We start from the raw sequence: 24,811 nt of genomic DNA on the forward strand, positions 1-24,811 counted from the left end.
GTTAGCAGAGGGAGGACTGCAGGAGCAAAGGGGTGGGAGACAGGGCAGGCCCTGCATCTGAGCTGACCTCTTTCTGCCTCTGCTTGCAGAGGCCTTAAGGACATGGAACTGGACACCTCTTCCATTGAGAAGCGGTTTGCCTTTGGCTTCCTGCAGCAGCTGCTGCGCTGGATGGACATTTCCCAGGAGTTCATCGCCCACCTCGGTATGAAGAATTCCTTCCCCAGTTTTCACCTCATCTGCAGACTCATCTAGAAGATCAGTTCATTTCTTCCTCCTCCCCTCATCTAATAAGCATCTATTATGTGCCAGGCATTGTCTAGATGGTGAATTTACAGCGGTGAATGGCACAAAGATCCTGTCTTCCTCTATCCTGTAGTAGAGTCAGAAACTTAAAGTCACAAATAACTAAACCATTTAGGATGGTAGGAGGTGGTTAGAGTTACAGGAAGCAGAAATCTATAGAGCCTGGTCGGGGAATGAGAGTGTGCGACTGGCTGTAAATTTAAATACAGAGAATTCGAGGAAGACTTGGCTGAGAATGCAACATGTGAGCTGAGATGTGAAGGGGATGGGAGTCGTGCACATGTCTGGGAAACACCTGTACCCTCCAGGCAAAGGAGCAGCAAGTGCAAAGGCCCTGAGAGATCTCCAGCCAGATTATTAGGAGGATGCTCATGTGTCTGACACAGAATGATTGAGGGGATGGAGAGCAGATATAGGGTTAAAGGGGTGATGGGGCAGATCAAGTAGGGTTTTGCAGACCATGAGGTGCACTTTGCCCTTTACCCTGAGTGAGATGGAACCACAGGAAGGGTCTGAGTAGGAGAGGGATATTGATGCAGGTGTCCAGAACCCCTCTGGGGCAGGAGCAGAAATGAGACCCGGGCAGATGCTGGCTGTTTTGAAGGCTGAGGCTGTTGGGATATCCCCCAGATGCCTCTTACGCGTCACTGAGATTCACAGCTAAAGCCTCTTCCAGTTTTCCCAAGGTCTTAGCATTTCCTTTGAAAGTCACCCCTAGGACTCCCCCTGACCCCCAGTGAGAAGCAGGGCAAGTTTCACCCTCACTTAAATCAGCCTGCGGCTGAGTCTCCTTGCTGCTCACACTTGGCAGCTCCCTCCCTTCTCTGAGCCTCAGTTTCCTCTTCAGCCATCTGGGGGTGTTGTTCACTATAACTGCCACCCTTTTGTCACTTCCTGACTGTGTGACCGGAGTAATTATTTCACCTGTTCCCCCACCTGGAAAACAGGGGAAAGGTACTAACCATGCAGACCTCCAAGTTGGGAGACTACATGGATGACAGTGTTTAATAACTGGAGGCAGGGCTGGGGATTTAGCTCAGCGGCATAAGCGCCTGCCTTGCAAGCAGGCAGTCGTGAGTTCAATTCCTGGTACCGATAAAAAGGGAAAAGACCAAAAAAAAAAAAAAAAACTGGAGGCAGTATTAAATTAATAACTGTATTACTATCACTATTATTGTTTTTTTTTCTATTTTCTTTTCTTTGCTTGTTTTTTTTGTTTTTGTTTTGTTTTTTTTTTTGTCTTTTTTGAGATGGAGTCTTGCTATGTAGTTCAGGCTGGCCTTGAGCTCACTTTGTAGCACAGGCTGGTCTCGAACTCACAATGATCCTCCCGCCCAGCCTCCCCAGTGCTGGGATTACAGGCTTGAGCCACCATGCCCGGCCACTATTATTGTTTGAAATTGAATTTTTTTTGTACTGAGGATTGAACCCAGGTCTTTTGCACTGAACCCTTTTAAAACCCTTAACCCTTTTAAAATTTTTAAATTTTGAGACGGAGTCCCGCTAAGTTGCTAGTTTCCCAGGCTGGGCTGCGTGCATCTTGCAGTCCTCTTGCCTCAGTCTCCGCCTCTGGAGTGCTGGGATTACAGGTGTGCAGCACCACACCTGGCGTTATCACCCATCATTTCCTAACTCTGCCATCAGCGTCCCTGCCATCAGGACATGCTGGCTTCCCCAGTCTTGAACCCACCATGACCTCTGTCTGGCCTCCCCTACAGAGGCTGTGGTCAGCAGTGGACGTGTGGAAAAATCCCCACATGAACAGGAGATTAAATTCTTTGCTAAGGTAAGAGATGGGCTCAGAAGCTGGAAGGGACAGAGGACAAGATGGGGTTTCTCCACCCCTCAGTTTACCCCCTATCACCTTCTCCCATCTCCAGATCCTGCTTCCTTTGATCAATCAGTACTTCACCAACCACTGCCTCTATTTCCTGTCCACACCAGCCAAAGTGCTGGGCAGTGGTGGCCATGCCTCCAACAAGGAGAAGGAAATGATCACTAGGTAGGCCACCTGTGACCTTGACCCAGCCCCCTACCACACAGGATTGTAATCTGGGGACACTTACTCCTAACCTTGGACCTTGGGGGCTCTATCCTCTACCTGCAGAGGTGGTGGGAGGGATAGGGTGACCAACTGTCCTGGTTTGCCTGGGACCGAAGGGTTTCCCAAGATGGAGGACCCTCAAATAAACTGGGGCAAATTGGTTACCCTGACCAAAAGGCAGACACACCCCTGGCATCCACTTGCCAGTTATAGCCTGTGACTTTCCAGTTTGCTTATTGTCTGTCCTCCTCCCCCTCTGTAATAATTCGGACCCTGGTATAAAATCAAGAGAAACAAGAGACTGAAATTTAGGGAGCCAAGGCTTTATTAGGCCAGGCCTGGTGACGAGTCTCCAGGAGCCAATTTGGAGACTGCATGCCAGAGACTGAAGGGAGGACTTTAAAAAGAGGCTGGAGGAACAGGGGGTGGGGGAGAAACAAAGAAACCCACAGAGCCATCAAACTTGTTGACCCGAATCTGGAAACTGTATAGCTGTCCACTTAGTTCTGACAACCTCGGGAGCCTTAAGTGCCTCTCAAGTTACTCCCATCCTGCAGATAAACATTATCTTAGAATAGCACATCTGCAATATCATTTGGAGAAGACAGTAGAAAGTTAATTATCTCAGGACAGCTCATTAACACTAACAGGTGGGAAGGGGTCGAAAGTTACAAAAAGCTGAAACTTAAGCCTTCACAAGGATATGGAACTTAACCCTTTTGGTGCATTAGGGTTAAGCCACAACATTTTCCTGTAATTTCTTTGAAGCAAAGGCACATTTTATGACAGACCACCACCGGGTCAGGAAGAAGTCACCAGAAACCCAAAATCTTTATGGCCTAGCCTAGATAGATAGGTGCGGGGAGAGGGAGGCAATAAGGCGCCATACAGAACAGAAAACGGAGGTTATGTTTTTCTTTCTTTCTGGGGAGGGGGATCAAGGTCAGGTAAAGGGTTATGCTAATAAGCAAATCTCCCTGCACACAAGCAAGTTACTTCAAACAAGTGTAAATTAGAGGGCCATCCTGGTTTTCTTTAGCTCTTTAGCGGAGAATAGAGGCACCTAACAGTGATTAACAACCCTCGTTAGCTTGTTTTAGCACTACTTCTGTTGTTTGTAGGGGCAACAATGGTTAACATATCAATTAGGTAAGGTTTTACAATTCCTTACAGAGAAGAGCATTCATTAACATATCAATTAGGTCACCCAAAGACATAAGAAGGAAAGCACATACAGTAAGCCCGTGTTACAGGTTTTGTTAGAGTACAACACCCCATCCTTTCTCCCCCTGATTCTGTCTTCTGCCCTCTCTCCCCGTCCTTTCTCTCCCTGACACCTTCGTGTCACCACTGCCCTCCTCTCCTCGGTCTCCTCACTCCCCCTTCCCTGTCCTGTCCCTTTTTCTCTTTAGCCTCTTCTGCAAACTTGCGGCTCTGGTCCGCCACCGAGTCTCTCTCTTTGGTAAGTAGTGCTGTTCCCAGCCTTCCCGCCTCACCTCTCTCTTCCTTATCTCCAATCCCAGCAGGAGGAACGATTTTCCCAGCTGCAGCCTTAATTTGAACAGTTCTCCTTGTGTTCTTTATGGGGATCTGGCCACGGGTTGGTGGCCCTGGGGGCAAGGCAGGGACTGAGAAGCCCTGGGTCTGCCCTTGTGGGGCTCCCGCTCCACTGTCTCTAGACAGGTCAGAGCTGGAATGGAGGACAGCAGAGTGGTCAGGACTGCGAGGTGGTGTGTGGGGAGGGGCAGGCAGCACACTAACCCTGCCAGGAAATGCCGACAGGGAGAGAAGGGGCAGTCCTTTGGCCCTTCCTTCACCCCAGCCCATGTCCTACTCCCAGGGACCGATGCCCCTGCTGTGGTCAACTGTCTCCACATCCTGGCACGCTCCCTAGATGCCAGGTAGGACCACCCCTACGCTGTTTGTGGCCTCAGCCTCAGTCCTAGATTCCCCACAGTGAGCCCCTCCACTTGGGTGTCTCCCCGCTTCCCTCCCAGGACGGTGATGAAGTCAGGCCCCGAGATCGTGAAGGCTGGCCTCCGCTCCTTCTTTGAGAGTGCCTCAGAGGACATCGAGAAGATGGTGGAGAACTTGCGGCTTGGCAAGGTGTCCCAGGCACGCACGCAGGTGAAAGGCGTGGGCCAGAACCTCACCTACACCACGGTGGCCCTGCTGCCTGTCCTTACCACCCTCTTCCAGCACATCGCCCAGCACCAGTTTGGAGACGACGTCATCCGTAAGGGCTCCTGGGCCGGAGTGTGGGGATGGGGAGCTCTGTGAGTGGTGGCTCTCTGTCCATGAGTGAAGCTAACAGGGACTTCATTAGGATATGAGTTCCGCAGCTTGGACCAAAGACCCTAAGTCTGTAGCCCAAACGAACTGAAAGTTTCCTTCTTCATTGTGCAGCCATCCATTTGTAAGTGAGCCAGAGTCAGAAACCCAGGTTCCCTCTGTCTTGTTGCTCTACTATTGATGAACCATTGCCTTTACTCATGTGATCCAAGAGGATTCACCACTGTCTGTTTCTTCTGGGTGCTGGGAGAGGAGAAAAGGCAGAAGAGGGCACTTGTGTTCCTTTAAGAGACAACCTAGATATGGCTCTGTCACTTCTGCTTATATCCATTGGCCAGAACTTAGCACATGGCCCTATGTATCTGCAAGACAAGTGAGAAGGGAGTTTTTGCTCTGAAAGGTCACGTGTTGGGCTAAATACTGGGCCAGGTCTACTACTAGAAAGAAGAAAAGAACAGGAGGAAGGTAGGAGCTGAGCATTGGAGTCAGAGAGCAGGGTCTACCGTGTTGACCTTACCACATGACATGTATGGAGTGCGACCCTGCCTGGAGCTCCATGTAGGGCACAGAGCATGTGACATGCAGTGGGACGTTGCAGAGACACCGAAAACACAAAACATGACATTGTGTGGACAGGTACCCAAAAGAGACTTCTGAAACGTGGCCAGGACCAGGCAGAGTCAGCAGAAAGCAAGAGGGGAAGGGAGAGGGTGGTTGGAAAAGGGCAGAGTCCAGAATGAAGCCTGCGTCCGGGGACCTGCGGGCAGTGAGGCCTCTGCAAGATAGGGATAAGTAGTTTGGGGAAGATGCTGAAGTTGGTTTGGGACAGTGTAGTTGTGAGGCTTCTAGGGGGCACCCATGGGAGGGTGACCATCATGAGGTCAGTGGGCCATGGGGACCAAGGGATAGTGAGGTCCTCTCTGAGCTTATTGTTTATTTGAGATTAGACTCTATTGCCAGGTGTGGTAGTGCTTGTTTCTAATCCCATACACAGACACACACACACACACACACACACACACACACACACTCAAAAGGAAAGAATTGTTAATGATTTTTCCATTTGCTTTACTTTTTACTCTATGGATGAAAGTATTTATGAAATTTTTGTCAAGTTTTTGAATATAAGACATAGCCCCACCCCTCATGAGCCCCTTGTCCCTAAACGTTTGGGCTGGACCTCCTAGAACTGGAACCTTCTCTCATACAACCACAATGTCACCATCACAACTCGCCTGACTATATTGAGTCCCCCTCATTGCCCAGAGAATGTCTGATTTGTTTTTCTTTTTGTTTTATTCTGATCTGTTTTTATTTTAGAGATGGGCCTTCATATGTTGCCCTGGCTGGTCTCAAAGTCCTGGGCTTAGGTGACCCTCCTGTCTCAGCCTCCTGAGTAACTGGAATATCAGACATTCACCATTATGCCCAGTTTGTCTTTGATCTAACAAACAAACAAAAACTCAGAATCCTATCTACCAGGGACCTGGCCAAGTCTCCCAACTGCTTGTATTAGGGGTACAGAAAAAGAATGAATTAAGAAACAGACAAATTTTTGAAGATGACTAGAACAATTGAAAAAAAAAAAAGAAAGAAACAGACAAATTTAATAATACATGAAGGGAGGCTGGGAAGTTAGTGCCTTACGATGGAAGGAGACAAAGACACTCCAAGCCAGCTGCTACTTACTGGGTATACACAGTGATAGGAAGGACTAGCTGGACGATTCAAGATCAGTGGAGGACTCAGAGGTTGATCAGATAACCCTGGATGACTCGAGAGGGCAGAGATGGTCCCAGGCACAGAAGGATCTTTCCCTGGAGTGTTTTTAATCTTAGTGATTTTAGTTTGGTCTTGGTAGGAGAGGATGGCCTAACCCTAAAAAGTTAATGGGAAATCTCAAAAGAGTGATACTGATGATCGTAAGCCTCCACTTATCTCTTAGGAAAGTATGCAAAATTAACCATTGTGAATTTGTGGTCCCCAACACTGTCAACAGCTCCAGTTACATTTGATTACGTCTCCATAGTCTCTCTCTCTCTCTCTCTCTCTCTCTCTCTCTCTCTGTCTCTCTGTCTCTGTCTCTCTGTCTCTGTCTCTCTCTCTCTCTCTCTCTCTCTCTGTCTCTCTGTCTCTCTGTCTCTCTCTCTCTCTCTCTCTCTCTCTCTCTTGTGGTGGGGAAGTGGGGTGGTTCTGGGACTCAAACTCAGGACCTTGCACTTGCCAGGCAGGTGCTGTGCTGCACTTTTAAATCTAGAATAGCCCCTGCCTATTTTTTGCCTTAGAACATTTGTGAAGTCAGTGAGGGTCTTAATTTGGCTTTCTGGGAGGTGTGAAGACAACCGGAAAGTGTAGTCAGGATTGTATATGTCTGCATTTTTCTGGAGGAATTGCCAGTTTCTTTTATCAAAGAAATCCAAGGGAAAAAACAGTAGCCTTTATTGAGTGCCTGCTGTATGCCCTGTTCTAACTGTGCATCCATAATTAACTCATTTACTGCTCACAACCTCTCCACCGGGAAGTATTATAATCATTCCCGTTTGCAGGTAGGGAAACTGAGGCTAAGACAGACTTGGGCCTTGTTTGTGTCACAATGGCATCGTGGCTCCACGGCCCTGCCCTCACCCCTTGCTGATTTACTTGAGACGAGGGCGATGAGTAGGAGGAGCTGCACGGTGGGCGCATCCCAGACCCTCACCCTCTCTCTCTCCCTCAGTGGATGACGTCCAGGTTTCTTGCTACCGAACGCTGTGCAGCATCTACTCTCTGGGAACTACCAGGAACCCCTACGTGGAAAAGTAAGGAAAGACGGACACAGGGCTGGGGAGGTGAGAAGAAAGAGGGTTCGGATTTAAAACTGCCAAAATCCTGGGGCAGCTGCATTTCCCCACGGCTGCCACGTGAGGGCGCTCCGGGGAAGGTCGGTGGAAGCCACCGAGTCTGGGGATCAGGTGGGAGCCCGAAACTTGCTGGCCAGGATGCCAGGTTGCTTCTCTCTGGGGACACACAGAAACAGGACAGGGCTTGGAACCAGGGGAAGGACTGGGGAGGATCATTTCAAACAGCACAGAAGGTCACAGAGCCCCGATAGCCAGCGCTCTGCCCCCAGAGGACTCTGGGAGAGCGGGAGGGGCGCCATCTAGCTGTGATGGGGCTGGGACTCAGGACCCAAACGGAGGATAATTTACAGGAAAGGTAAACTTTTTATAGGCTGCGGCCAGCCCTCGGCGAGTGCCTGGCCCGCCTGGCAGCAGCCATGCCAGTGGCATTCCTGGAACCACAGCTGAATGAGTACAATGCCTGTTCCGTCTACACCACCAAGTCTCCCCGAGAGCGGGCCAGTGAGTCATGCGGGGCTGGAGCTGTTTGGGGTCACATCCTGCCGAGCACAGGGCCCAGGGAGGACTCCCCTTGGGGATAATGCAGCCCTCAAATCTGGGCTGTGAGGGGCTGAGGATCGCCTAGGGTGCAGGTGCTCCATAGATGGAAATCCCAATTTGGGGTTATGGCGGCTACATGGAGACAGTGAGGTCAGGGGTGGCCTTGGAGGCGTTTTGGAGGTAATAACATGTGAGGGCACTGTGAAGCTTGAGGACCCAGGGACTTGCCAGAGTCTGGGATTTTTGATTGAGGGCTACTTGGATGCGGGAGGATTAGGGAAAGCATGGGTCCATTCATTCATTCACTCATTATTCATTCAACAAACATCTATGGAGCACCTCTATGAACTGTCCTGGGATTTAGCAGTGACCAGACAGAATGGACAGAAATCTCTTGAGTTCCCAGTTGGAGACAGGGAGTAGATAGAGATGTGGGTCTTAGGGAAAAAAAGCTTTGGCCAGGAAATGTCCCTTTAGTCACTGGTGTGCTCCCAACACCCAGGGCCTGGCCCTCAGTAGGACAACCAGGGAGTGATGGATTTCATGTTCAAGGCACAAAATCGGGACATGGGATTCAGAGAGAAGGCAGAACTGCCCGTGAGAAAGGGTCCCTTTTGCAGTTGCTACACAGCAGGGTGGAGTGTGTGAGATTATAGGAGCAAAGGTTTCTAGAGGGGAGATGGATTTGAGTGCAGTCTCAGGGGACAGATGGACCTGGGGATATGAAGGGTTTAGGGGGGCCACTGAGTTTCAGTGTCAGGGTTGCCAACCATGGCTGGGTTGAGGTGCGGTCAGAAGAGTGGGGTCTGGGAGACTAGTTAGTTTAGGGTCAGGGCCCCGAGGCCTGGGGTGATGGGTTGGCATGCTCTGACCTTTCCCTACACCCCCAGTCCTGGGGCTCCCCAACAGCGTGGAGGAGATGTGTCCTGACATCCCAGTCCTGGAGCGGCTCATGGCAGACATTGGGGGCCTGGCTGAGTCAGGGGCCCGCTACACAGAGATGCCACACGTCATTGAGATCACACTGCCCATGCTGTGCAGCTACCTGCCCCGCTGGTGGGAGCGCGGGCCCGAGGCACCCCCACCTGCCCTGCCTGCTGGCGCCCCCCCACCCTGCACAGCTGTCACCTCTGACCACCTCAACTCCTTGCTGGGGAATATCTTGCGAATCATCGTCAACAACTTGGGCATTGACGAGGCCTCCTGGATGAAGCGGCTTGCTGGTGGGTGGGGGCCCTGGGCTTCTGGGGGCCTTGGATCAGATGGTAGCAGAGGGAGTCCATGGTCTCCTGGGAGTTGAGGAGGGTCCAAGGGTAGGTCTTCCTGGGGTCAGAATCAGCATCACAGGGCTCTGGGTGGATGGATAGGTGCTGGGAGTCCTCTGGGATGGGCTGTGAATTTCTGGAGCCTTGCAGAGGGTTAGGTCTGAGGTTCACAGTTGAGTCAGAAGCCTGAGTTCCTTATGCAAAAGAGCAGAGGAGGCATTAGAGATCAGGTCAGGACATTTAGGGTTCTGGGCCAGAGGTCAGGAAATAGGTCTTTAAACTGTTGGGATTCGCAAGTTTAAGGCCAGCCTGGGCTTAAACTAGCCCTTAAACTTAGCAGGAAAAAGAAAAGGAAAACAAAGTTCCTGTCAGAAATCAGGCTTTAGCCTGGAGTCAGGCTGGGAATCAGGAGTGGCAGCAGAGATCGGATCAGAGGTCAGGGGCTGAGCTAAGAAATCAGGGTCAGAATGAAAAATTACACAATAAGGTCAGGATCTGGCAAGGCCAGGTCAGAAGCTGAGGCGTGGAGTCAGCGTCAGACTACTTAAGGGTAAGAGAGCAGATTAGGATTCAGGTGTTGGGGCTCAGAGGTCAGAGACTATGACAGGCTGGGGTCACAGGATAGGCCTGGGTTATGGGTTGAGTTCAGAGACTGTGGTTAGGATCAGAGTTTGGGGGGCAGGACCAAGGTCAAGAGTGGGATCAGAGGAGGATGTAGGGTCAGAGGCTAGAGTCAGGCGGGGGTCACATGACCGTTGCCGGATCAGAGGTATAGATTGGCAGTCATGGGTTGGGCATGAAGATCAAGGAGTATACCAGATGTGAGGGGGGTCAAAGGTCAGAGGTCAGGAACCAGTGACTCCTGCCCTGCGGTCCTGCAGTATTTGCCCAACCCATCGTGAGCCGTGCCCGGCCTGAGCTCCTGCGCTCCCATTTCATCCCCACCATCGGGCGGCTGCGCAAGCGGGCTGGGAAGGTGGTGGCTGAGGAGGAGCAGCTTCGTCTGGAGGCCAAAGCTGAAGCCGAGGAGGGCGAGCTCCTGGTGCGGGACGAGTTCTCTGTGCTCTGCCGGGACCTATATGCCCTCTACCCACTGCTTATCCGATACGTGGACAACAACAGGTCAGCAGTCCCCAGCCTGTCCTCATGTAAGGCATCTGGACTGTGCTTTCCCAGAGCCACTGGGCCATCCCTCAACCTAACCTGTATCTGCTTCCCAACCCCTGGCTGACCCACCCAGCCTCTGCTCCTTCCTTCTTATCCCTTCGGACTTTCCTCATCTTGGCCCAGCAAAATCCAGCCCCCTTAGATTTGCTCACTTCTGTTGCTTGACACCCCATGTTCGGGCCACAGTATTGGCCTTAGCGAGCTGTATCTAAGGCATGACACTTCCCATGGCTTGGGGCATTCACTGGGGACTTTGAGACACACCCCCCACTGATAAGGGGGGGACAACTGCATGGATCCTCCTTTTTTGTCATGGTGGTTGTGTGACATTTTCTGTAGCTGCATGTAGCTTGCTATTTGCCAGTCTTCTCTGGGTGGATTGCTTAGGTTATTTCTGATTTCTCTGTGACCGACAATGTTGCAGACCTGTGCTGCACACCCATTGCTGTGCTCCCAAGCGGGTTTTGCTATAGTAGAGTTCTAGGGGTGGGAGTGCTGGGTCAAAGGCAGGGAACAAATTGTGTTCCATTCATACAGCAGAATAGTACGTGGCAGTGCAAGTGACCAAATTGTGACACCTAACAATATGGATGAGTCTCACAAACATCAGGTTCAATGAATCCAGAAAAAATAGAGTACCTATGTCTAGAGTCTATGTGATGTTTATGAAATGGTAAAAATAATGCATGAAAAAAATGCACGACCAGATGAGGGTCATTTTTCGGGGGAAAGAAAGGGAGTGGTGGGAATGGGATGCGAGGGCCCAGAAAAGTTCTCCTTGGATGCCAGTTATACCTGTGTGTTCATTTTGTGATAATTAAGCAAGTTGATATTTTGTTATCTGTATACTCTTATTTCCATAAAAAGGTTAAACAGGAAAAAATTTGAGAGGAGGTTTAGTCAATAAAATATTGAATGTTTATCAGAATGGCTGGATTCCAATAGAAAATTCCATCTCTGGATGGAGTCTGGTTCCCTGCCCTCTCCAAGCTCTCTGGGTGCCCCCTTCCGGGGGATCCAGCCCCCTCACCAGTCCCTTCACTGACCCCAGGGCGCAATGGCTGACAGAACCCAACCCCAACGCCGAGGAACTGTTCAGGATGGTGGGCGAGATCTTCATCTACTGGTCCAAGTCCCACGTGAGTCCCTGCCGGTGCCTCTGTCCTCTCCATGAGCAGAGAAGCTGCTGTCCACAGGTGGCCTCTCTCCTTCACCCCGCTGACCCTCAACACTGCCTCCCCTCCAGAACTTCAAGCGTGAAGAGCAGAACTTTGTGGTCCAGAATGAGATCAACAACATGTCCTTTCTGACTGCTGACAGCAAGAGCAAAATGGCCAAGGTGGGTGCTTTCTTCTGAGAGGAGGACTTAGAGGGAGGTAGGGAACACCCCCAGGGATTCCTCTCTGACCCCCGACCCACCCAAACAGCCTGAACTTTGCCAGTCACATCCCCTGGAGTTCTCAGAGCTGGTTTTTGTCCTCTCCCTCTCCCTGTCTCCCATTTCTTTCCTGCTCTCCTTACCCCATTGTCCTCCCTTTCCCCTCCCCTCATCCTAGACCTTCCCTCTTTGGGGTCATAAGGAACAAACCTACCCTCCCCACCCAAGATCTGCAAATGGCCAGCCAAGGGATGGGTGGCAGAATGGTCAGAGGAGTGGGGGTGTTGCCAGCGTGGAGTTGGGTCTGGGGTTCTCTGTGGGGCTCGGGTAACCCTTCTTGTCTCTGTCTGTGACCCAATGACGCAGGCGGGAGACGTACAGGTCAGCCCCACATCTGGGACCTTCTGCATGGCTCTTGGCTAATATCCGTTTCCCTCCAAAACCCCACCCCCACTCTCCTGTTCCTGTTCCCTGCCCTGTATTCTTAGGTTCCCATCCTTTTCTTCTCCTCCCGAAACATCCATTCCCTTCCCAGTCCTCAGCTGGCAACCTGTTGATTTTTCTTTTTCTTTTTTTTTTTTTGGTTTTTGTTACCAAAAACAAAAAACAAAAACAAAAAACTCTCAGCTTCCCCAAAGCATTGTGGGGTGAAGTCAAGAGGAATGGGGTGCAAAGGTGCATGGTTGGGGAGGAGGCAGCAGTCTTGACATGCAGTGGTGAAGCCTTGGGCGCTGGAATCAGACAGACTTGGGTTACAATCCTGAGATGGTGGTCAGCTGTGTGACCAAGTGCACCCTTCTGAGCTGCCGACGGCATCCAGACAAGGGCCCCTGGGCCCACATGTCTTTGAGGATTCTGCGAGATGCTGCATGTGTGGCCTTCAGTAGTGCTTGGCACTGGGTCATGCTCAATACTGCCAGCCAGCGTGGATGTGGTTCTGGCCGCAGCTTTGTCACTGGGCTTCTGTTTGGCATGACGGATTGGCCCTGGCCAGGGGTCTGCACCCAAGGCTCCAGAACATGGCTGTGGAACTCTGTGCCCCATGTCTTCGCTTCCAGATCTTTCTGGAACTTTCTTGTATCTTTTGTCTCTTCATTTCTTTGTACCAATCTGTGTCTCTCCTCTTCCAACTTCTCTTGTCTCTTGAGATTCTTTGTGGGTCTGTATCTTCATTTTATTCTTGGGAACTCAATCTTGGGATATAAAGTGTGCGGCTGTGCATGTCAGAGTGGGGGACCATACTGGGACTTGATAAGGAGTTCTGGGAGATACCTCCAGAGGTTAAGACCCAGAAATGAGAATGATCCAAAAGGCTTGAGTTAGCTATTGAGATGTGGGATGTGGGGTAGAGCCTGGGGTTGTCCAGTCTGGGTTGGGGGTCACAGTTGCAGGACCAGCAGGGGCAGGTAGACTGGTGTGTTCTGAGGTTGGAAAGGGGTGCCTGGGGCTGGAGTGTGAACAGTGCTTCAGGTTGGGCTGGGTCAGGGAGCTAGTTCTTAGGCAGGCACTCAGCCCTGTGTCTCCACAGTCAGGTGGCTCGGACCAGGAACGCACCAAGAAGAAGCGCCGGGGGGACCGGTACTCTGTGCAGACATCCCTGATTGTTGCCACACTCAAGAAGATGCTGCCCATCGGTCTGAACATGTGTGCGCCCACTGACCAGGAGCTCATCACACTGGCCAAGGGCCGCTATGCCCTGGTGCTTATTCAGCCCTGCCCAGCAACTCCCTGAACCCCTAGAGTCACATAGAGTCCCTTAGGACCCTGGAACTCCTGCTCTAGCACCCAACTGAACTCACTGGAGTTCCCTGCCCACCCCTAGGACCATGAGGACCCCACTCAAGACACTGTCAGGGCCCCACAGTCCCTCTTAACTGGAACCCTCTGAAGCCCCAAAATGCTAGTAAGACCCTGGGACTCTAATGAGCTCTGCAGGACCCACTGACTCCCCTCCAGTCCCATACCAAGCCTGCTGAGATCCTGAGGATACCCCCAGGTCACCAGGAATCTCTCTGAGACTCCTTTGAGCTCTCCACCAAGACCACCCCAACCCTCGGGAACTGGCTGAGCTCATGAGTCCCTGCCCTTCCCCATAGCTCAGGACTGAGTGTCTTGCATTCCCACTGAGCCTTCCAGCTCACCTCTTCTAGCCTTCGGACCCTGCTGACCCCTCTACTTGAGGTTGGTTGACACTAGGCAGCTTCCAAGGACTGTAGGGTACAGTGAGCCTCTGGGACCCTAAATAACCCCCTGGGATTCCAGTCCCAATGGCCCTGTCTCCAGGAACACACCTAAACCTCTGAAGCCTCAAGGAACCTGGAGATTGCAGCCCCCCAGAACCTCTCAAGCTTTCTGGGACCCCAAGGAATCCATACCCTATTCAGCTCCTTATGAAATGGCAAGGACAGGGTGCCCCAGATCCTTCTTAGCCTCAGGAACCCTTTGAGTACCTCTTGGATTCTGCCCTAGACTCCTGTAACCCTCCCCAGGACTCTGCTAAGCACTGACAACCTATGAAATTCCCTTGGGCCTTAAGGACCATGACTGGCCCTGGTGTCACAAGGACCCATTTCCTGGGACTCTGAAGGCTGTTTTCCTTTAGGAGCTCAAGTTGCTCGGAGGACCCCAAAGAGTCCTCTAGAGTTCTTATTTTGTTCCTTGAGGACTCCCTCTCCTGGGACCCTAAGCAATCCCCACCCTGATTACCTGAACACTCCAGGCCCTGTTAGCCAGTGACTTGATTGACCTGCCTGACCCCCTGTGACCTCTGCTGACCTTGCCAATTCTCTTCATAGCGCCTCCAACCTTCTCTTTCCTTGGATATCCCTCCTTGCTCTTGCCTGACCCTTAAAGATCCTCTCCTTTCCAACCCCTACATGGTGCCTTCAAGGTGCCTCTGGCACTTCCTTATCCCTCTAGGACCCGTTCTGACCACTGCCCACTTTTGTAGATCCTTTCAGTTTCCCCTAAGTCTTCTCTACACGCGCGCGCGCGCACACACACACACACACACACACACACACACACACACACACATGTCGCTGGGCGGGGGGGGGGGGGGGGCGGCCTAGAAGAAGACTGTGGGTCACAGGGAAGGTTGGGACCTCTCATGTGACCCAGAGGGCCATGTCTTTGCAGAAAGACACAGATGAGGAGGTCCGGGAATTCCTGCAAAACAACCTTAACCTTCAGGGAAAAGTAAGTCCCTTTAATCTGCAACCCAAAGGGTCTTCCCAGAAGACTACCATAATAACAGTGAGCGTGGAGCATTTCACATGTACTAGGCAACTTTCCCTCACCAAGTATGGAAAGGGGATGGACAGGAAGGCCGATACTGCGGGGACTGGGAGAGTTCTCAGCGAACAGGAGATGCCCTCACGCTGGGCATCGTTTCTTCCCTCAGGTCGAGGGCTCCCCGTCTCTGCGCTGGCAGATGGCTCTATACTGGGGCGTCCCGGGCCGCGAAGAAGACGCCGATAACCCCGAGAAAATTGTGCGAAGAGTCCAGGAAGTGTCTGCAGTGCTCTACCACCTGGACCAGGTGGGCGGGGCCCCAGCGCTCTTGTTACTGATTGGCCGAAGCTGGACGACTATTGAGTCTGAGTGGGGTAGGGTGTAAGACGGGGCTCAGGATGGAAATTTGAATGAAAGGAAGTGGGGGTACTTGGTGCTTTATCTAGTCTTTGGGTGGGCCTGCGGGCGAGGCAGAAATTTTGGGATTAAAAGTGGGGCTTCCTGGAGATACCTGGAGTCTGAGCCCGGGGCCAAGGATGGAAATTTAGGTCTGCAGGTGGAGGTAGAATCTTGGCTGTGTTGGAATCAAGGTATTCTTTCTGCGGATCGGCATACCGACCTGGGCACACATCCGAGGTCCACCCAGGGCTGGGACTGGGAACCAGACCAGAGTTGGAATCTAGAGGCATGATGACTGTCTCTTCCCACAGACCGAGCACCCTTACAAGTCCAAGAAGGCTGTGTGGCACAAGCTCTTGTCCAAGCAGCGTCGGCGGGCAGTCGTGGCCTGTTTCCGCATGACACCTCTATACAACCTGCCCACGTAAGGCCCCAGGGAGGCGGGAGGCTCCAGGGGCCGTGGAGGAAGGGTAGCTGCAGGGCCAACAGGCTGGAGGGCCAACAGGGTGGGGGAGGGTCTTGCTAAGGTTTGGGGGTGGCGGGTGCGTGGGAGGTAAGTGGGGCTTGAAGGAAGGATCTTCGTGACACCTAGACTTTTGCTCTGCAGACACCGGGCATGTAACATGTTTCTGGAGAGCTACAAAGCTGGCTGGCTCCTGAGTGAGGACCACAGTTTTGAGGACCGCATGATAGATGACCTTTCAGTGAGCTGGGGCCTGCCTGGAGGTGGGAGAAAGGCTGGAGGGGGCGCCCTCCTCATTAAGAGTTATAGAAATGGGAGTCCTGGCTTGGGGAGTACAGGGCACAGAGGCAAGCATGGTGGTACACACCAGTAATCACAGCACTCTAGGAGGCTGAGGCAGGAGGATTGCAAGTTTAAGCCCAGCCTGGGCAACTTAGGGATTTATTGAGAATCTGTCTCAAAAATAAAAAATATGAAAGAGCTCAGGATATATCCCAGTAAGAAAGCCCTGTGTTCAATACCAATGCCAAGGGACGGGGATTTAGCTCAGTGACATAAACAGCTGCCTGGCAAGCTTGAGGTTGTGAGTTTGATCCCTAGTTCGAGAAAAAAAAATCAGTGCCAAACAAAACAACAACATCAACAACAAACGAGGCAGGATACAGAAAAAGAAAAACACCTCTCCAGCCCATCAGGGCTCCGGGAGGGAGACAGGAGAAAACTCTAAAAACCACTCCCTCAAGTCCCACCTTTTCTCCCAGAAAGCTGGGGAGCAAGATGAAGAAGAAGAGGAAGTGGAGGAGAAAAAGCCAGACCCCCTGCACCAGCTGGTCCTGCACTTTAGCCGCACTGCCCTGACTGAAAAGAGGTGAGAACCCTTCCCAGTCAGAAGTCCCCATCCCCAACCCGTCTTGGGAAAAAATTCCAGAATGGCTAACATTCTCATGTCACTTTGCGAGGACAGGCAGAGCCGCCTGTACTGTTGTACAGACTGAACACTTCACAAGAGCACCTCCGCTGCGGGGTCTCATCGCTGTGTAGATTTATTTATCAGGCTTTTCTGAAGGAAATGTGCCTAGGCAAAGTTACGATGTTAGGGGGAAATCAATATCTATGATAAATTTCCAACAGATGACGGTAGTGACTTTCTCTAGTTTATTTCAAGCTTTCAAACAAGCTAAAGGAGATCTTCAGAATAAATAATAATAGAGATATTTCTGCTATTTAGAATGATGATAATAATTATAGGCACCATCTGTGAAGTGTTTATTTTTATTTTTATTCTTATTTTTTGTCTTTTTGAGACAGGGTCTCACTATGCAGTTCAGGCTGGCCTTGAGCTCACTTTGGAGCCCACGCTGGCAAATTTGCAACGATCCTCCTGCCTCAGCCTCCTGAGTGCTGGGATTACAGGCGTGAGCCACCATGCCCAGCTTATGAAGTGTTTATTATATCAGGCACTCTGCAAAACACTTGACTTAATCATCAGGCCATGAAGCAAACATTATTGTCAACTCCTTGTGAATGAGGAAATAGAGGCACAAGGAATTGTTTTCTGCACATTGCGAAGTCAGGAGCTAGATAATGTGCGGCTAGACAATGACATGGTGACTGATGAGGACCCCATGCTCTTTTTTTTTTTTTTCTTTTTGAGACAGGGTCTCCTATGCAGTTCAGGCTGGCCTTGAGCTCACTTGGGAGCACAGGCTGGTCTCGAACTTGCAATGATCCTCCTGCCTCAGCCTCCCGAGTGCTGGGATTACAGGCATGAGCCACCACACCTGGCTCCTCATGCTCTTTTTTTCTGTCTGCTGTTCTTAGCTTGTGTCTTATGGTCACAAGATAGACACTACGCTTCTAGGCATTGTGATCAGATGCTGGACAGAAAGAACAGAAATGGTTTTTATCCCTCTAAACAAGAACTTGGAGCTTTTTGTACAGCAAAGGAAGCTGTCTCTGGAGGGCTTCTGACATATCATTATTCATATCAAAGTTCTGACATCCTGCCACTGCTAGTTGCAAGGCACACTGGGAAGTTGAGTGTCCTATTTTACATTCTATGAGTGACTCATGACTTTGGAGTTAGACTGTCTACATTGAATCAGTACAAGCTCTGTAACCCTGGCTGGAAAATATCTTTGTACCTCAGTTCCCTCACCTGTAAAATGAGAATAACAGTGTACTCACTTGATAGGGTTACTGGGAAAATGCACTGGTTACTATATATAAATCACTTAGAACAGGGACTAACGTAAACACGCAGTGTATAGCCATTTGTATAGAAGGTGATTGGTGCCAGTTGCTAAGAGAACCAAGATGGCAATGTTATGATGGCACTGGAGGCTTTGATCTTCCATTACTCCATTTGCAGCCCTAGTGGGAAGGGGGTTCCAACAAAATCCCTGAATGAATTCCACTGACCAGCATGGGCTGCTTGGCCATCTCTTTGCTGTCACTGTGGCCAACCTGACAAAAGTATAAATTGGCTCCACTTTCATCACTTGCTACCTGAACAGTGTACAGTCCACCCACAGCTGAACATGGGGAGGGGCTGTTATAAGATTAGGGGAGTCACATGCCTGCAATTTCAGCACTTTGGGAAGCCGAGGCGGAAGGATCACAGGTTCAAGGTTAGCCTGGGCAACTTAGTGACTTAGTGAGACCCTGTCTCAAAATCAGAAACTAAAAGAGGGATGGAGCTCAGCAGTAGAGCAGCCCTAGGTTTGACTCCCAGGACCACACACAAAGATGGGAAGTGCTCTTCACTACATACTGACCTTCTCCCTGCTTCCGTTCTCAGCAAACTAGATGAAGATTACCTGTACATAGCATATGCTGACATTATGGCGAAGGTGAGGCCCTGCCTGGCTCCTGGCCACACTTCCTGTTCACTGCAAGGGCTGTGGGAGGAGTATCGGCTTGTTCACCAACTTTAACTGAGGTCCCCTCCACAGAGCTGCCACCTCGAGGAGGGCGGGGAGAATGGTGAAGCTCAAGAAGAGGAGGTTGAGGTGTCCTTCGAGGTAGGTGGGACCAGGAGGATCTGGAGGAAGGGTTGGGAGCCTCTGGCTTTAGTCAGCTCCTACTGTTCAGTGTGTGATCACAGAGCAGTGCTCAGGGATACAGCAGTGACCAGATCAGCCCACTGAGTAACCAGACATAAAACCAACCAAGAACAGCACAGAGCATTGCCATGGTAGTGGTGGTGGTGGGGTACAGGCAGGGGGATCAGAGCCAGGACAAGGGCAACTCAGTGGGGTGTAGGAGCCCAGCTTGGGCTAGGGCATTACGGAGGGCTTCTCAGGGGAGGAGGTGTCCAAGCAGAAAGCTAAAAGGAATGTGCCAGTTGAAGAACAGAAAGTGTTCCAGCCAGGCATGGTGGCACAAAGGAAGGAGCTCAGCTCAGCACTCAGCTCCTTGGAAGGCTATTGCAGGACGATTGCAGGTTTAAGGTGACCAAAATAAACTTTTAAAAGGATAGGGTGTAGCTCACTAGTAGTATGCATGGCTAGCGTGTGCATGGGCATGTAACTTTTTTCCATATCCAAGTTTACAGATAGCCTAGGCTCTATCCAGTGATCCCCTGGAGGTCTGTGGCTCCAGGTTAAGGCTGCTTCATCCCCAGCCCCAATTCCTGCACCTGTTCCATGCCTAACCCTGTGCTAGGTGCAAGAGAGACACTGAGGATGGAGGTCCCCAGGGATGGAGGGAGCCCAGCATTAAAGGAAGGTGTCAAGGAAGTGGCTGGATCAGGGAAGGCCAGAGTGGAACAGGCCAGGGCGGGGAAAGGCCAGGCTTCTCACTGGAGGGAGCTCAGCTCATGATCTGCTCTCTGTTTCAGGAGAAGGAAATGGAGAAGCAGAGGCTGCTATACCAGCAGTCTCGGCTGCATAACCGGGGTGCTGCTGAGATGGTGCTCCAGATGATCAGCGCCTGCAAAGGTATGGTCCATCACAAGGCATCCAAGGCTCGGAGTGCACCCACTCTGTCCTATCCCTCCTCGGTGTAGTGGTTTGCTGTGTGCCCAGCAGGCACATTCTGCCACCACTGCATGCCCGGGGTTTACACTCATACCCAAGCCCTGCCAAGCTGCCCTTTTACGTTTGCCCTGCAATTTCCCACCATCCCTCAGTTGTACCCAATGCTGCCTGCAGGCCTTTGCACACTTTCACCCCCTTCTCTCATGATGCCAGGATGGCTCTTCAAATTATCTCTCCCCAACTCTCTCCAGGAGAGACGGGCACCATGGTGTCCTCCACTCTGAAGCTGGGCATCTCCATCCTCAATGGAGGCAATGCTGATGTACAGCAGGTGACTGGGGCTCTGGGCCCCGGGAGGAGGCCCGGGAGATGCAAAGCTCCTGGTGTGACTCCCGGCTGCCCCTGCCATTCCCTGTGCAGAAAATGCTGGATTATCTGAAGGACAAGAAGGAAGTGGGTTTCTTCCAGAGCATCCAGGCGCTGATGCAAACATGCAGGTAGGCTCTCAAATCCTTCTTGCTCACATGCCACCTCCCAGTGCCTCTTCTAGTTCTGGTTCTCTTGATACATGAAGAGACCCACTCAGAGTCGCTCAGCCACCATGGAGTTTATTATAACAATTCATGTGGCTGAGTGTACTGGTGCACACCTATAGTCCCAGCACTTTGGAAGGCTGAGGCAGGAGGGTCATAAGTTCAAGCTCAGCCTGGGCAATTTAGTGAGACCCCATCCCAAAATAAAAAGTGGGTTGGGGATATAGTTCAGTGAATTTTGGTTCTCAATAATAGAATATGAACAAAAAGTTAATATGGAAAAACAGGGAGATAGAATGTCACAGGCTTTAAGAATGAGGTGTATGATGCCAGGCTTGGTGGCACATGCTTGTGGGGGACTGAGACAAGAGGATCACTGTGAGTAAAAAGAGTTGTATTATGGGGGTGGTTAGAACTCAGGGGTAGAGCACTTGTCTAGCATACAGAAAGCCCTGTGTTTGATCCTCAGCACCAAATAAATAAAATAAAATAAAAGGTTGTGCAGTAGTATGGGTAGGAAATGGAGTCACAAGGTTGTTTCGAACTTTGGGGAAAACTGGACAGCAGGAATCTGGGTTCTCTCTGATGACCCTGCTAATCAGGCTCTGCCTTTGTTCGCCTCTTGCTGTCAGCCAAATTTTCCACCTTTTGTAGCTTTGCTAGTTGATGGTTTCTGTTGTCTCATGCTTTCAGGTCACACGTGGTTCGCCTTGGCCCTACCTTACTGCACAGGGCCCGAGTGAGAGAGGCGCAGGTGGGGTGGGGGATCAGGCTGGGTGTGGCCCTGTGACTTAGGCATGGCGGACCCTGGAAGAGAAGAGGGCATCTTCGTCACATCTTTCTCACCTTCCTCTTTCTTCTTAGCGTCCTGGATCTCAATGCCTTCGAGAGACAGAACAAGGCAGAGGGGCTGGGCATGGTGAACGAGGATGGCACCGGTGAGGCCCTCTCCTGGGCTTCCCTCTCCCTGGGACATCATCTTCCTTCAGGATCCACCTCCCTCTCCACCACCACTGTCCAGACCCCCTCTTCCAAAACAGCCCTTTTGTAGGAGCTTCCTGAGATCTGCTCCTGTTGTGACACCGCCCCCCCAGCCCTGCCCATTCCTCCAGGGTCTCCCACCTCACCATCCCCACCCCCAATGTCACCTGGCCCGTGTTCTCCCACCCATCACTATGGGGACCCTGCCCTTCCACACCCCAGTCTCACACCCTTGGTTGCTGTTCTCTCATTAATGTCCCTAATCCGGGCTAATGGAGTCTCCTCTTTGCTGTGTTTTGACGTGTCTAACCTTTCCATCTGATCCTCACTCCTGCCTCTCCACTTATACCTGCCCTTTCTCTCTTTCTTTTCTCTTCTCCCTTCCCTTCTGCTTTGCCCTTCTTTCCCACTGTCTTCCTTGCTAATCTGCTTACTTCTGTTCCTGGAGGTTCTATATTTCTCGCTGCCGGCTGTGTCTGTCTGTGTGTTTATGTCTCTATCTCTGACTGTGTCACTGTGTGTTTTGCTGTCTGTTTCTTTTGCCCTCTTTTCTCCTGCTTCCTCCTCCCATCCTGTTGGCTGCCCCAGTCATCAATCGCCAGAACGGTAATTTCCCCCCCACCCCGCCCGCCCCATTGCTTGCTGCTGCCAGCCCCTTTCCTCCTAACCCTGCTGCCCCTCCCCCTGGGGGCTGAGGATCTGGGACATCCCGGGGAGGGAGGAAGCCTGCAGGGGTGCAGAGCGCCACTAGAAAGCCTTGCCATCATCAGTATCCAGTGAACAAGATTTGGGCCCCAGATTAGCCACTGGAAACTGTGTGTTTCTCTAAGCCTCATTTTCCCCATATGTAAAACAGAAGTTAAAGAAGATCCAGGTTTGGCAGTACACATCTATAATTCCAGCACTCTGGGAGCCTGAGGCAGGAGAATGGCAAGTTCAACCCTAGCCTGGGCAATTTAGTGATGTAGCAAAACTATCTTGCAATTAAAAATAATAATAATAAAATTTTAAAATGTTAAAAAGGGATAGGAATGCAGCTTAGTGTGAACATCCTGGGGTGGGTTAGGGAAGACAGCAAAGGTTCCCTCTAGCTGGAAATTCTCACATTGCCAGGCCCAGATTCACAGTCCCTGGATGTGGTGATCTCCACTCCCACCTTCTCTGCGCTGTGGGCCCAACCCCAGATTTATTGGTCAATGGTTGTCCCCTTACATCAATCAGATTGGCTGCCTCCAGCATCCACTCTGATTGGTGTGTGCGTGCCTCCTATGCACCTGCTCTGATTGGTCCATTCACGATCTAGTCTTCTCCTTTACAGCCAACCATGATTAGCTTCTTTCAAATGCCTATTTGTTCTGATTGGCCTATGTTTCCACACTACTCTGCTTCTCCTGATTGGCTGCGTTGAGGCATCTGAGCCAATTGGTTGGCTTTCAGTTCCTATCTCTTATGTCAGCCCAGTCATCCCCTGCACAGAGGCTTTGTGTGAAAGTGACCCCAACCCATATAATCCATTAACCCCTGCAGCCTGGAGGGGGGCTGAGGGCAATACCATGTGCCTGAATGTCATCAGACATTCCCAAGTGTTGTCCAGAGATTGCATCAGAGGGACACTGATGCTGCAGAAAGACACTTGAAGCACCAGCTTCATGACTCAGGGCTTGGCAGGTCTCTATCTTCTGATCCCATGGAGTCTGAGATTGAGACATCTGGTGTCATGGATGCTCATGGCCTTCATAGTGTCTTTTAAGTGTTGGCTGCTCCTCCCAGCACCCCTTGCTTTGTGCATGTAAGTGCAGTGTGCACGTGTTGTATGCATGTGTGTGGTGTGTCCTGGCAAATGTGACACTTCCTTTTCTCCCAGGAGAGAAGGTCATGGCAGATGATGAATTCACACAAGACCTGTTCCGATTCCTGCAACTGCTCTGCGAGGGACACAATAATGGTGAGGATGAGGGGTGGGTAGGTTGCAGAGCATACTGAGGTTTAGGGGCATCTGGCATGGTTGCCTGAGTTAATCCCCCTTCTCCCTATGTCTGTGATGGCCTCATTAGCTGTGATGGCCTCAGCCAGCCTGTCTTCTCACCTTCCCAAATCTCTGGAATTTTTGGAATTTAGCCACATAACTTCACTTTTACCTCCCTGGCCAATCCAATCCCCAGGCACAATCTGCCAAAAGCAATTTGGCTGAACATCAATGTGTCCAGGCGGGCGATCTGTCACACTCCATTTTCCCACAGGCGTTTGGCAGTGACTGTGAAAGTTCAATACATGAATTAGATTTCCTTACTTTGGTTCCATAAAGGGAAAAAATTTTCTGACATTTTAAAACAAATCTATTAGATTTATTCAATTATTTTGCATATAAAGCATATAAAGAACTTTGGCAAAAGGAAAGTCTACAAATTCTTTCCTAATATGACCAAGTTTGGTTCTGCCAGTTTGACAAGATCAAGGATGACACAGTGAATTAATTAAACACACTGCTGATGGGAAAATATTACCTATTATGGCACACAAAGCTTACAACATTGAAGCAACAGTAAAATTCTGTACAACAGCCTACTAGTGTGTATGAGGTCCTGGGATCGCAAAACTTGTGTGTATCAAATGAGCTACCCAATGCCATTTCCTATAATAGACATCTACAGTCTCAAAGTTGTAGTTATAACACTTGGCAGGTGCTTATGAAATTATGGACTACTTGAAAATTAACTTTCATAAGAAATCCAACATCTACTCAGTACCCTGCACAAAAGAAAAAAAAGAAATAAAGAAAAAAACCAAGAAATCTAATTTCTATAGAACTTCCACCCCATTTAGCTAATGGGACTCTTTAAGGTGCATAAATTGTAAATATCTTCAATCTTCCCTCTTTTCAACAAAAGAAAAATATGATCCATTGCTCTGTGGTCTCAATAGCTCTGTATCTGCAACTAGTCTTTCTACAATGTTTATTAAATACTCTTGTACTGTATGACTGAGATATTCATTGTTAAATCTCAGTGAAGGTGGAATCAGCCTTTGGGATTTAAAATAAATTTTATGCCCAGATTTATGACCCATTTTGTTTTGTTTTTGAGGTACTGAGAATTGAATCCAGGACCTTCATATTTAGCTACATCCTCAGCCCTTTATTAATTTTTATTTTGAAACAGTCTAAGTCACTAAATTGCCTAGGATTTGCTTGAACTTATCTTTCTGCTTCAGCCTTTCAGAGTTCTGGAGTTAGAGCATACTGCCAGGTCCAGCAATCCATGACTTTTTAAAAATGAGAATGTTCTTATTGGTGGGATTTCTCTCCCCCAACACTTTTTTTTTTTGTCTATTTGAGTCAGGGTCTTGCTATACAGTTTAGGCTGGCCTTGAGCTCACTTTGTAGCCCAGGC

General features: G+C 50.4%; 1 protein-coding gene across 7 annotated transcripts in view; it reads left to right on the plus strand.

The window, feature by feature from the left end:
• Window positions 1–24,811, plus strand: part of Ryr1 (ryanodine receptor 1) — a 118,308-nt gene that overhangs the window by 55,037 nt on the left and 38,460 nt on the right. For 2 of the 7 annotated variants that reach the window (XM_063252698.1, XM_063252701.1), the window contains exons 58-84: window positions 90–205; window positions 2,025–2,092; window positions 2,187–2,308; window positions 3,763–3,812; window positions 4,191–4,251; window positions 4,348–4,586; window positions 7,359–7,440; window positions 7,853–7,983; window positions 8,913–9,245; window positions 10,169–10,409; window positions 11,506–11,593; window positions 11,701–11,793; window positions 12,199–12,213; window positions 13,361–13,531; window positions 14,971–15,030; window positions 15,236–15,373; window positions 15,777–15,889; window positions 16,073–16,169; window positions 16,690–16,796; window positions 18,729–18,780; window positions 18,883–18,951; window positions 19,770–19,869; window positions 20,160–20,239; window positions 20,329–20,405; window positions 21,306–21,379; window positions 22,011–22,028; window positions 23,287–23,367. In XM_063252698.1, coding sequence (XP_063108768.1) covers window positions 90–205; window positions 2,025–2,092; window positions 2,187–2,308; window positions 3,763–3,812; window positions 4,191–4,251; window positions 4,348–4,586; window positions 7,359–7,440; window positions 7,853–7,983; window positions 8,913–9,245; window positions 10,169–10,409; window positions 11,506–11,593; window positions 11,701–11,793; window positions 12,199–12,213; window positions 13,361–13,531; window positions 14,971–15,030; window positions 15,236–15,373; window positions 15,777–15,889; window positions 16,073–16,169; window positions 16,690–16,796; window positions 18,729–18,780; window positions 18,883–18,951; window positions 19,770–19,869; window positions 20,160–20,239; window positions 20,329–20,405; window positions 21,306–21,379; window positions 22,011–22,028; window positions 23,287–23,367 — 2,876 coding nt within the window. The remainder of the gene's footprint in view (window positions 1–89; window positions 206–2,024; window positions 2,093–2,186; window positions 2,309–3,762; window positions 3,813–4,190; window positions 4,252–4,347; window positions 4,587–7,358; window positions 7,441–7,852; window positions 7,984–8,912; window positions 9,246–10,168; window positions 10,410–11,505; window positions 11,594–11,700; window positions 11,794–12,198; window positions 12,214–13,360; window positions 13,532–14,970; window positions 15,031–15,235; window positions 15,374–15,776; window positions 15,890–16,072; window positions 16,170–16,689; window positions 16,797–18,728; window positions 18,781–18,882; window positions 18,952–19,769; window positions 19,870–20,159; window positions 20,240–20,328; window positions 20,406–21,305; window positions 21,380–22,010; window positions 22,029–23,286; window positions 23,368–24,811) is intronic. The other 5 variants (XM_063252700.1, XM_063252703.1, XM_063252699.1 and 2 more) reach the window with 3 other exon arrangements.

Source organism: Cavia porcellus, unplaced genomic scaffold (assembly GCF_034190915.1).
Source record: "Cavia porcellus strain 051 isolate PalLab524CR breed Dunkin Hartley unplaced genomic scaffold, mCavPor4.1 scaffold_7, whole genome shotgun sequence".
NCBI classification, from domain to species: domain Eukaryota; kingdom Metazoa; phylum Chordata; class Mammalia; order Rodentia; family Caviidae; genus Cavia; species Cavia porcellus.